The 12,592-nt window shown below is 42.3% G+C and overlaps 1 protein-coding gene across 1 annotated transcript; it reads right to left on the bottom strand.

Moving 5' to 3' along the window:
• Positions 1-550: 550 nt before the first annotated feature.
• On the bottom strand, positions 551-5,607 carry PENK (proenkephalin). Its single transcript, XM_007939493.1, has 2 exons — positions 5,470-5,607; positions 551-1,213 (listed from the first exon to the last, which is right to left on the bottom strand). Exons 1-2 carry the CDS (start codon positions 5,605-5,607, stop codon positions 551-553), a joined length of 801 nt encoding a protein of 266 aa, XP_007937684.1.
• Positions 5,608-12,592: the final 6,985 nt, after the last annotated feature.

Here is a 12,592-nt window from a genome sequence, read left to right as displayed (position 1 = left end):
GTAGTTATTTCAAGAAATGAGAGTAAAAATAGATTCTATTTTGCCCCAATGGGTTTACTCACCTAAGATTTGGCATACAAGAAACATAATTAAAAAAAAAAAAAAGTAAAAAGGCTTAGTTGGAAGAGTAGGAGGCCAGTGACTTTCTGTTAAAAGCAGTTGGTTTTACTGTTTCTGAGTCTAGGATTTACTATGGAACCCAAAGTCAATTGAGGGTCCTTGGAAAAGAAGAGACTGTAAGAACATTATGCATTTGGGATAGTGGGTTTATTATCTCTATACACAAGAAAGTGTTTATTGATACTTTGTTGAAAATAAAGGGCAAGGTAACAAAACTCATTTAAGCATGAAAACAAGATAATACTGAGTTTAGACTAAAAAGAACACAGAACCGGAAATGGCGGCTTTCAGGCTGGCAATTTGGGCAGACAATCAAGAGCACTATACACTGCGAGCAACACAAGACAACTAAACACAATCAACCAGGCAGTCTCTCATGAGGGATAGAGGAAGGCTTACTGGGGCTGGGGGTCTCTGAGGAGAAAGGATACTAAAATCTCATAAACCCTCCATATCTTTTTCCCATTTCGGGAACTTCTTTTGAGTAATTCTCCCCTTCTTCATCAGAAGGCAGAGAATCTGCAAAGCGTTTCAGGAAGCCTCCATACCGTTTCTGGTAGTCCATCCACCACTCAGGGCGACCCACCCTTCTCATGAAGCCGCCATATCGCTTCTGCAGCTCTTTGGCTTCATCTTCCAGTTGAGTGCTTCTTTTTAGACCTCTCATGAAGCCTCCGTATCTCTTGCTAACTTCTTCGTCATTGTCACTGCCCTCGTGCTGGGGGCCACCCTCTTGGCTGTCTTCTGTTCCTAGCAGCTCTCTCAGCAGATCAGAGTTGTTGGTGAGGGTGTCCTCCTTGGCATCCTTCTTCATAAAGCCCCCATATCTCTTGGCAAGGGTTTCCCCTTCATTTGCCTCTTCCTCGGGCTCCATGGGATAAAGCTCATCCATTTTCTTCATGAAACCTCCATATCTCTTCATGAAGCCACCATACTTCTTGGCCAGCAAATGGCTCTCCTCCTGTTTGCCGTTGTCTCGCAGGGTGTTGGCGCCATCTTGAGAAAGCTCTAGTTTGGACAGCTGCAGTAGCTCTTTACAGGCTTCCCACGTTTTCAGAGAAGGCAATTTTCCTTCACATTCCAGTATGCAAGCCTGGAAAAATAATTCAATCGAATGATAAAAAGCAGTTTCTCTGATTTCATTAAGTAAACACCTTTTTTGTGGATCGCATTATGCTCAACTCCTATGGACCCTCCCATATAATAAAGTCATCCACATATTCTTATTACGCTTTCTCATCATACTGGACAGGCAAATGAAACAAAAACTGAAAGAGAGGAAGAGGCGGACTAATTGAATCAAATTAGAAATTTGATTCTGGATTTTAAGAGATTATATATACTGTGTCATGTCAATATTTTAAAATATTTTTCTCCATCCAGTTTTAACCTAGACTGGCTGCCTTCACAATCTAATTTCACTGGAAACATTTTCACTGCTTATTTCATTTTGCCTGAGATTTTTCTAACCAAAAGGGAGAAATTTCTTTATACCAAATTAGGTTCATTTCCTCTAATACTCCTTTTATGTTCTTAGTTTACAGATAAAATCAATACTAATAACATAAAGTTTGTTTTGTTCCTTGTATTAATATTTTATCTGGAACAGTATACAATATTCCTACTAATACTTTTAATCTTTAAAGAAAACAACAATTTCAAAATGAGTATGGAAAGAGACCCTAAAAATTCCATTTAAATCCAATGTTGTGCTATGATACACTGATTTGTTGAAATAGAGATATTTTGATTTTCTTTTATCCTTGAGGAATTAAAACAGAAAGCTTATTTTATCATTGTGAGCTACATGTTCATAATGATAAGATGTGATATGAGTTACATACATGCAAATGTTCAAATTATTCATATTATTTTCTTAACATTTAGTCACTAGTGAGAAGAAAAAGTTTTTTCATGTGAGGATCATGTCATTTGATAAAACAGGAATGATTAGCATGCAATTATTTCCATTTTATTATACAATAATTTAATTGTAATTATTTTAAGAATTAGGGTATATATTTTAATGACATTGTTAAGATTTCCTTCTATTCAACAGATCACTTATGTATGATAAAAACATTACTAATACTGCATGAATATTTACTAAATCTTTATGATGTTTTTCTCAGCCCTCTGAAGCTATTTCTAGAATCTAGTTTGAAAATCCTTGATTTAGATGGAAAAATCAGGCCTTTTCTTGATATTTTAAAATATATGGATATATTAGTTGGTATATTAGTTTTATCTTTCAAGATAAAAGAAAATATTTTAATCCTGCAAAAACAATTATTTAGGGTGCATATTTAACCAGCTCTTAATAATTATTTAACCTTTATATTTAAGGAAATTAAATATGCAAGTATATTAAAATATCTAAATATAATCCAATTAAAATAGTCTTATTTTATTCTTGATAGCTGATCAAGAAATGAAAACATCCTTAATATAACTAAAATGTTCAAGTGGCATTTCTGTTCTAAAATGAAATTTAAATGATCTTTTTGCCAAAAATTAATGATGAATATTTTCTATACTTTTACCAAAACTCTTTTTAATGTAGGTGATTTGGGGTTCTTTCCAAACAAATGGTGACAAGTAATCACAGTAACAAAGTCATATTAAATAATTGATGCTAATTTAAGAGTTTCTATAGACATGTATGCATTTATTCCAGTATTTGTCACCCTATGTTCTATGGTCCAGATGACATTAGAGGGTAAATTTCCCTTATTAGAAGGTAAGCCTGCTTCAATGTGGCAAGACTGCTCATCTTTGCATCCTCCACAGAACCAAGCAGAAGTGTTTTTTACAAGATTAAAGTTCAGCAAAAATTTATTACATTGCTTTTACTGTATTTTATTTTTGGGGTAGACATCCTCATTTCCCATTTTGCATCCTAGCTAAAATTTCAGAACTTCTGTAGTTCTAGTAACAAATCATTTTGTCACAGAGAAAATAACAACATTAAATGTAAACTTCAACACAAAACACATCAATTAGTTATATTCAAGAAGCCTTCCTAAGAAACTGCCTTAAAAAAAAATTATGATTCCTTGTTCTCTCTCTTTTTCCACCCTTCACATTGGTTATGTTGCATGGAGCATACAGCATCTGGCTAAAAACAACAAAAAGCTACAGCAATAAAAATGAGAACCAGTGAGGAGAATTTTGGAAAACGTAGTTAATATCCCGCAAAAAATCCTGTTAAATAATGAGAAGATGGTGGAGAGAAGGGAGAGAAATTAAAATTTCTGGTGATATCCAGGGAAGGACTATCTGTCATAAAATGAGTGTTGCTCAAATTCTTCTATAATGGTAAAATAAGATCAGTAGCATTTTGGAAGCTTCGTGAAGAGAACAGATTATATATGAAAAAAAAAATTGAACAAGCACTTTTAAATGTCAGTCAGTTATATTAATCCACTGAATCACCTAATTTAAGTAAATCTATTTCTTTGAGGTCAGACTGATTTGAAGAATTCTACTATGAGTCCAAATCAAGTTGATGGCAGTGGTTTTGTTAGTGGGTTTACTAGGACCCAACTAATCTCTTGTTGTTGTTGTTGTTGTGTGCCATCGAGTCGGTCCCGACTCATAGCGACCCCTCCTTGGGTTTCCGAGGCAGTATCACTACGGAAGTAGGATTGCCCAACCTTCCTTCCGAGGAGTGGCTAATCTTTTAGGACCCAACTAATCTCTTTGTGGGTGACAGGGAAAACTAGACTAGAGGGCTGCTTTTGTGTATTCCAAGCAAAGCTCCATGGCTAGGCTGGGGGATTTGGGATTCAGAAAGTGGGGCTTCTGGGTGGTACGTTCTGTGTTTCTCTCTGTTCTTTTGTGCACACTATCCTTTACCCATGATCTGTCCTTATATTTGTATCCACTAGCTCAATTTTCAGATAAGGCTTAAAACCTCTGACCTTGAGGGAGAAGAAAGGTGGATGAGGAGGACTATTTCCCGTGACTAAGGGGGACATGCTTATAGCTTAAATATGAAGCTGTGCTATGGATCTTCTCTCCAAGACCAAGTTAGCAAATCTGAAATAAAATGGATCCAGGTAATTGAAATAAAACAAACAAACATTCAATCTGAAATATATCTCTTGAAGTTTTTTGAATCCTTTCCTTATTTTCTTCTCCATTTAATGTATTTAAACCAAAAAAACAAACTCACTGCCATCGAGTCAGATCCAACTCATAGCGACCCCTCCTTGGGTTTCTGAGGCAATATCACTACAGAAGTAGATTGCCCAACCTTCCTTCCAAGGAATGGCAGGTGGGTTTGAACAACCAGCCTTCTGGTTACCCTTCAAGTGCCTTAGGCACTGTGCTACCAGAGCTCCTATTTAATGCATTTACATACACAAAATTTTATCAAAGACTCAAGTGAGCCTAAATGCTTGGAGTAATATATTTTCCTCTACCAACCTTTAAAGTCACCACAGAATTTCATTAAGCTGTGGAGTTGGTGCAAAAGAATCACTTAGGGAGTTAGTTACAGTGAAGATTCCTGGGCCCTAGATTTGGAGATTCTGACTCCACAGAGGGCCAGATTCAAGAGCAAATGTACTATGATCAGAATGAGAGTTTTCTTGTCATCTTTTATCCTAAACCTTTTAGACCTTTGGCATCTCTTCACTTGGCCATCACTTCTCTCTTGTACCTTTTCTTTTTATAGCAGAATTAAAACTGTTGTCTTAGTAGGTATTAGAAAAGTAGTTAAAACAAGACAGAAGTTAAATTCCAACATCACTTGGCAGGAAGACAATTTTGCTGACCTCTTGTATTTCCTGTGCAAGCCCCAACCCCTTTATCTTTCTGCCAACCCTTTGCTCTCTCTCTTGTCCACAGGTAAGGGTAAGGGCTTGAGGGACCTGGGATTAAAGAGTTGGAGAAGGGAAATGCGAAGACACTGTAATAAAAAATGATAACATTATCATCGTCAGGTTTCCCATGGGTCAGTTTCCAGGAAGGCTAGAAGGATGTGGTGTGTAAATGGGGCCTTTAGTGGGGGTGAGTTAGGAGCTGGGGTGACTGCGCATCTTCAGAGGCACCCATCCAGTGCTCTCCGAGGTGCTGAAGTGGGCATGTCCAGAGAGCCTGCATCCCTGGGGTTAAAACAAACAGGGTTGCAGTGGAGCCACTCGCTCTGACCCTTCCCTAGATAGCCTCAGGTCCCCGAATCGGAGAGCTTGAGCAGGAACTCAGCATTCTGGAAAGAGCCTGGACACCAAGGGTTCGCACTACCTCGGCTAGGACAGGGTATGACTTCCAGACGCGCGCCGCAGCGGGCCGGGTGTCAGCGGACTGGATGCAATTCGTTCTATCACGGCGCTTAACACTCACCAAGGGGTTGATGTCTGTCGGGCGTGCCAGGCGGTAGCTGCACGACGCGCAGTTCTGGCTGCATTCTGTCCGCACGGTTGTCAGGAGTCCGGGGCTGAGCGCCAACAGCCAAGTGAAGAATTTCAGGACTCGTGCCATGAACTGCAGGAGAGAGGGGCGCGCACTTCGAACCTGCTCGCAGGCAGAGCGACTTCCTCCGAGGGCGCTCCCGGCGCTGAAGGCTCAGCTGGGGGTTGGATGGGCCGAGTCCGCAGGGACCCTCCTTCCTGGGTCCCAGCCCACCCAGGCAGCTGCGTTTCGGGAGAGTCCCTGGACTGAAACCCAGCGATTCAGCTCGCCTGCGGGTTCCAGGTGGGTGCTACAGTCATCTCCCGTCCTGGGCCCCCCAGGTTCCCGGACACCCTACTGTTCCCTAGCGTCCGCTGCCAGGGACAGGATTCTGGAGGGAACAGCAGAGACCAAGTGCAAGGGCGGGCGCCTGGGATAAGCCGCCGTAGGATGCGCTACATTGACCTGGCCCCAAAACAGGGACTAGGAGAAAGTCGTGGAACACTATACAATGACATGCAGCGTGAAATCGAGCAGGGAAAGGGTCCCCAAACATGAGAGCTTAGGGCAAGTTAACTCACGCTTATGCTCTTCGGTTCTTCCGGAGCAAGCAGCAGCGCTGGTCGGCGACACCAGGTCCCAGGAACGACTCTGGAGGGGAGAGGAGAAGAGCTCACCAGTGAGGAGGACGCCCCGGGCAGGGTTGGGGGTGGGGAGGGCCGCAGGCGCAGGCCTCACCTGGCCGCGTGGCGCGCTGCGGCCGGGCTCCCAGCGCTGTCTCGCTCGCTAGCCTCGGTGTCGCCTGCTGGAGGCTGCTTGGCCACTTTATAATTAGCCGCAAACCGAGGGAGGCGGAGCGCCCCAATAGCCGGCGGGCTGCGGTGACGCAGGCCCTACGCCAACCCTCGCGGAGGGGGCCCGCCAGCTGCGTTGTCTCTAGGCCAGGGCGGGGCGGGGGCGGCACCTGGGGCTCACACCAGGACAGGTGATGGACTTTCCTACCCGGAGCCCAGAGCAGTTAGATTTGGGGAAAGGTGGGGGCGGCATCCAGATCTACAGGATACAGTGCAGGGAGGCACCATGGGGGTGTGGGCTCCAGGAAGGGAACCCGAGGGGGCCTTAGGAGGACAGGAGGACTGGCTTAGATTTCTGGAATGTGCTGGAGACCCTCAGAGCTAGTGAATCTGCCCGCCGCCGCCTGCTCCCGGGATGCTCTCCCTTGTCCTCGACGGTATGAAGTACAGTCATCCTGTCTGTCATCATATATCCATTGTCTAAAGGAGCTCTAGTGGTGCAGTGGTTAAAGCATTTGGCTGCTAACCAAACGGTTGGTCCTTCCAACCCCCCCCCCCCAGCTGCCCTGCGGGAGGAAGATGAGACAGTGTTTCCATAAATATTTACAGCCTTGGAAATCCTAGGGGCAGTTCTACTCTGCCTCATAGGGTCGTGAGGAGTCGGAGTCTATAGGGCTGCAGTGTTTCTTTCTTTTTTTCTTTGCCTAACCACTGTCTGTATTCAGCACTTGACTGAGGTTCCAGCCTGTGTCGTCTAACTGCGCGTAGTTCGTACATGGTAAAAGGAAAGTGCAGCTTTCTGGGATTCTTAGAATTTGGGGGTAGCTTTTCCTTTTCTCTTTAGTGAAATCCTTGGCCACATGTCAGCGGGTAAAGATAAAGTTCTAGAACCGCTTTCAGTGCAGGACTGCGCCCGTCCACAGCCCGGGGCGCTGGTTCAGCAAGCGCGGTCTGGGACGCGTTTATCCAGCTCCTCAGACAGAGCTCCCAGGCCTGCCGGGTCGGATGAGGTGGAGAGGTGTCCTGAGGTGTCTAACTAGTGACGGATACCAGGGCGGGAAGATGTCAGCGCGCCAGGAGTGTGGGGGCGAGTGTGGATGAGGGACGGAGCTACAGCGACGTGACACTTCTCAGGGAGGGGGCTGAGAGTCAGGCGGAGGCTGGGGCTGTCGTTGGAAGAACAACAACTTGGCCCTCTTCCTAGCTCTGAAAACTTGCCAAGTTACTTACCTTTTCTAGGGCCTCCGTTTCCCTATTTGAAAGTAGGGACCGAGGTAGTATGGGATTCATAGGGTTCCGGAGAGAATAAAATGAAATAAGGGAAGAAAACACTTAGACTCATGCCTGTCGTCACAGCAAGCTCTCAAAACGTGTTTTTAACTGTCATCTATGTTTCCATCTGTCATCCGCCTATCATACATCTATCGTTTATTTACTATCCATCTATGTATGTATCTAGGGTACAGCTGTCTCCTGACACTAGAGGAAAGCGACAAACAGTTCTGGAGCCCATTCACACAGAGAGAATCCTAGGGCGGTAAAGCAAAGGAAAGCCTCACATTTCGTCCTTCAAGGGGACACCAGTGAGGCGCGGGGCGCCTCTCAAGCTCCGGCAGAGCTGAATCGCCCATTTTGGCCGCTAGAGGGCAGCGCTCTCCTGCGTAGATTTGGGCGCTCGGACCTGGTCTGTTAGCTTCTAGACATTTCTCACCTTGCTGGCTCCGGACAACTGACCTGGAGACTCTGGGGAGCTGCCTCCTTGGCTTGGGCAACCCTGCAGCCCAGAGGAAAGCAGGTGCTGTCGGTGGGGAGTGAGGACATCTCATATAGCTCTAAGGAGCCAGCACTGACTTTTACAGGAAAAGCACACATTTCCCTATACTTTTTAGGCTCTTTACCTAAGAATGTTTTCTTTATCCTTATCTCTCCCCAACAGAAACTAAGGCTGCCATATGTTGTCTGTCTGCACTTAAAAGAGATTCCCCCCTGTTGCCTAGGTTTGTAAAGAAACGTGACTACACTTGGAGTACTCTGTGCAAAACTCCTGTCTAACAAAACGCTTGTGCTACATAAGACACCTGAATTCACTCAAGATTTGCCTCCATGTCATAAGGGCAGGAAGGCGTGTGTAGGGAACAACATGGGAACCCCATGTTTCTTAGGGAAGACTCTTTAGGATCTTGGAATAGTAACAGCTTAAGTCTGGAAGAACTTTGGGAATTAATTCATTTCAGTTCCTCATTTTATAGATGGGGAAAATGAAGCTCAGAATGCCTGAGCAACCAGCCCAGTTAGTGGCCAAACCAGGTTTGCCGACATCTCCCCTGGGAGGCCCCCTGGCACCTACCTAAGTACTGGTTTGTTTCTGTTAGAACAATTAATGTCTGGACTGAATGAATTTCTCTTGGTGGATCTGTATTGTTCTCTTTGCCTCTTCATACGTCAAGGGAGAAAGGAAGAGATGGAATAGTGGGCACCTCCTAGGAGTGGTACAAGTTTACTTAGTCCTCAGACCTACGTTACTTAAGCTTGAGATGTCACCCTCTCACCTCCTTTGCTAAGTCCAACTCAGAGCTACCCCATGTGTCACACAGTAGAATTGCTCCATAGGGTTTTCTTGGCGTTTCCATTTATGGGAGTAGATCACCAGGCCTTTTTTCCACAGTACTGATGGGTGGGTTTGAACCACCAATCTTTCTGTTAGTAGCTGAGAGCGAACCATTTGTGCTATCCAAGGACCTGCTTGGACTAGTAGGTGATGGATTAATCAATGTGTATTGACAGACCTTCAGGAATGAATGAATGAATGAAAAAGTGAGAGGGGCACCTTATCTGATGTCCCTCCCTCAGTGATATCTCTTCCCATCAGCTTCCTCCATCTACTCTGGAAGCTAAAAGTGACAGAATTTGGTACAAGCATGCTTAGAGATATTGTAGGCTTGGTTCCAGACCACTGCAAAAAAACAACTATTACAATAAAGCAAGTCATACAAATTCTTTAGTTTCCCAGTGCATAGAAGAGTTATGTTTACACTATCCTGTAGCCTATTAAGTGTGTGTAGCATTATGAAAAAGTTTGAAATATTGTGGGAATTACCAAAATGTGACACAGAGGCAGGAAGTGAGCACATGCTGTTGAAAAAATGGAGCCAGTAGACTTACTCAACAAGGGTTGCTAGAAACCTTCAATTTGTAAAAAATACAATGTCTGTGAAACATAGACATTTATATTTGAACAATGGCATTGAGTTGTAAGTTATTTGTGTTTTCACAATCCTTTATATATATATATATATATATATATATATATATATATATATATATATATTTGGTGATCTGAGTGAAAATTTATAGAACAAATTCAACTTCCACACAGCAGTTCATACACATTTTGTTTCATGACATTGATTGCAATCACCATAATGTAATGGCTCTCTTCCCACTTCCTCCTTGTGGTTTCCTTTTCCCTGTGTCCTTCTTTCTTAGGCATTCCTGCCCTCTGAACTATTTCCAGGTACAAATACTGGCCTTCTGATCTCCCATTATCGATTGTTCTAAGAAGTATACCTACTTGATGTAAATATTCAGCTTATATGCTTGCTACTGTTTTGCTGGAAGCTATGGGAGTGAGCTGAATTTCAGGCCTGAGGCAGGACTAGGGGCCATAGTCTTGAGGGATTCACCAGTCTCTATCAGATCAGCAAGACTGATTTTTTTTTTTTTATGAGTTTGAGTTTTGTTTCACATTTTTCTCCCACTCTATCCAAGATCTCCTGTACTAATCCCTTTCCAAGTGGTTGACAATAGTAGCCAGGCACCATCTAGTTCTTCTGCTTTCAGGGTCATGAAGCCTGAGGTTCATGTGGTTCACTGGTTCTTTAGACTAATTGTTTCCATGGATCTTTGTTTTTCTTCATTCTTCTTTGGTCTGGATGAGGAGAGACCCATCATTGCATCTAGATGGATGCTTGCAAACTCTTAAGATCTCAGTCACTGCTTACCAAAGTAGGATGTAGAACAATGTTTTTGTGTAGTATGTTATGCCAGTTGAGCTTGATGTGACTTTCAACCATGGTCCTGAGCCCATAGGCCCCCAAACTTGCTCCCTCAAGTTGACTGGCTGTGTCTAAGAAGTTATCATAACTTCTCCTGTCAGTTCTGTTTATATGGACAAGAATAAATAGATTTTGGGAGCCAGTGACCATACCTCCACACCACCACACCTGCTGCACCACCCACTTCAGCACCACTGGATAAACAATAGACAGCAGCCAACATTCACCCAGCCTGTCCTCAGCTGCTCTGCATGATCAGTGATCAGAGACTTGCACCCACATCCTCACCTGCTATCAAATTCACCCAGAGTTAGGTGGTGAGCATCCCAGTGCTGCCAAACTAGCTATCAGAGTAACTTGCTCACCCAGTTGCCTGGATATATTAAACCAAAACAAAACAAAAAAGAGGGTGAAACAAGCCAACATACAACCAACACATTAGTACAATAACACTTCAGTGTTTTGCAGACAACAGACAACTTCAAATTACACATACACACAAAAAGAAAAGATGGATCAAACAAGTGACCAAAATACAGGGCTAGAAAATCTTCCAGAGGAAAAAATGCTGTTGGAACTATCTGCTAAAGGAATTAAAAGGAATTATATCTGTGTACCTTCAATGGGTTGAGAGAAAGTTTGAGGAAACCACAGACAAAATCAAGGAAAATACAAACAAAATTCTGGAAAAAATTTAGAAAAAAATACAAGATCAAATTGACAAAATAAATGGAAAATTAGAAATCATACAAAAACAGCAAATAGAAATACAGAAGATTAATTCTACAATTTCAGATATAGGTAACACATTAGAAAGACAAAGAATATAATTTAATCAATGGAACATAAAATTAGTGAGATTGAAGAAAATTCTCTCCACACTGATCTCTTAGAGGAATAATCAGGGAAGAAGAAGAAGGAGAAGAAGGAGAAGAAGAAGAAGGAGGGAAGGGGGAGGGGAGGGGGAAGGAAGGAAGAAGAAAAATGAAGAAAGCCTAAGAATTATACGGCATTTCATCAAGAGGAATGATTTACATGTGACTGGAGTTTCAGAACAGGAAGAGATGAAATTAGCACCAAGAAAATTGTTGAAGATGTATTGGAAGAAAACTTCCTTGATGTCATGAAAGAAGAGAAGGTGTATATTCAAGAATCTCAATAAACCCTAAATAGGATATGTTGTTGTTGTGGTGATTGTTATATGCTGTCTAGTCGGACTTGAGTCATAGCAACCCCTCCTTGGGTTTCTGAGGCAGTATCATAATGGAAGTAGATTGCCCAACCTTCCTAGGAGTGGCTGGTGGGTTTGAACTGCCAGCCTTCTAGTTAGCAGTCAAGTGCCTTAGATACGGTCCCTTTAAAAAAAAAAAAATCACCAAGAGAAATCATAGTCAAACTTTCTAAAACCAATGACAAAGAATGAATCTTGAAAGCAGCTGGGAAAAATAAAAAGTCACCTACAAAAGAGAGCCAATAAGGCTAAGGTCTGATTTGTCAGAAGAAGCCATGTAGGCAAGAAAGCAATGGGATAGCATATATATAAACTTGAAAGAAAAAGGAAAATGGCTACAAATAATTATATATCCAGCAAAACTGTCCCTTGAATATGATGGCAAAGTTAAGACATTCCTAAGACAAACAGAAATTAAAAATTTGCAAAAACTAGACAAACTTTAGAAGAAATGCTAAACGGAGTCCTTCAGACAGAGAACCACCAAATGCAGACAACAACCAGAGCTTAAGACACATAATAATATCATGTGGAATCAACCCAGATGGAGAAGTATCAAAAATAACATAAACCTACAAGACTGCAAATAGAGAGCCAGAGATGTAAATTGGTCAACAATGATAACTGCAAAGCAAAAAGAGGGAATAACTGATGTAGCCGCAGAACTCCCAAATGGAGAGGAATTCAAGGCAATGTCAAGATAGAAAGGACTGTTTTAAACTTGGGACAATAGTAACAATAAATTACAGGGTAACCTCAAGGAAAATTGATAAAACTTCTTACCAAATTAAAAAAGAAGAAAATCGTAAAGTCTTGTTAAACACTAAACAATAACAATGAAGGAAATGATGAAAAAATCCATCAGTAAAATGGACTCAGCACAGAAAAATATATTCAACAAAGAAACCATCAACCATACCAAAACAAAAAATCTAAAACACAGGAAAATGGCAGGAGTAATTTTATACCTATCAATAATTACAATGAATATAAAT

Source organism: Orycteropus afer, unplaced genomic scaffold (assembly GCF_000298275.1).
Source record: "Orycteropus afer afer isolate SDZICR_OR568_19922 unplaced genomic scaffold, OryAfe1.0 scaffold00060, whole genome shotgun sequence".
NCBI classification, from domain to species: Eukaryota; Metazoa; Chordata; class Mammalia; order Tubulidentata; family Orycteropodidae; genus Orycteropus; species Orycteropus afer.
The sequence above is the reverse complement of the archived record's forward strand: the minus strand, read 5'-3'. Positions and strand labels throughout refer to the sequence as shown.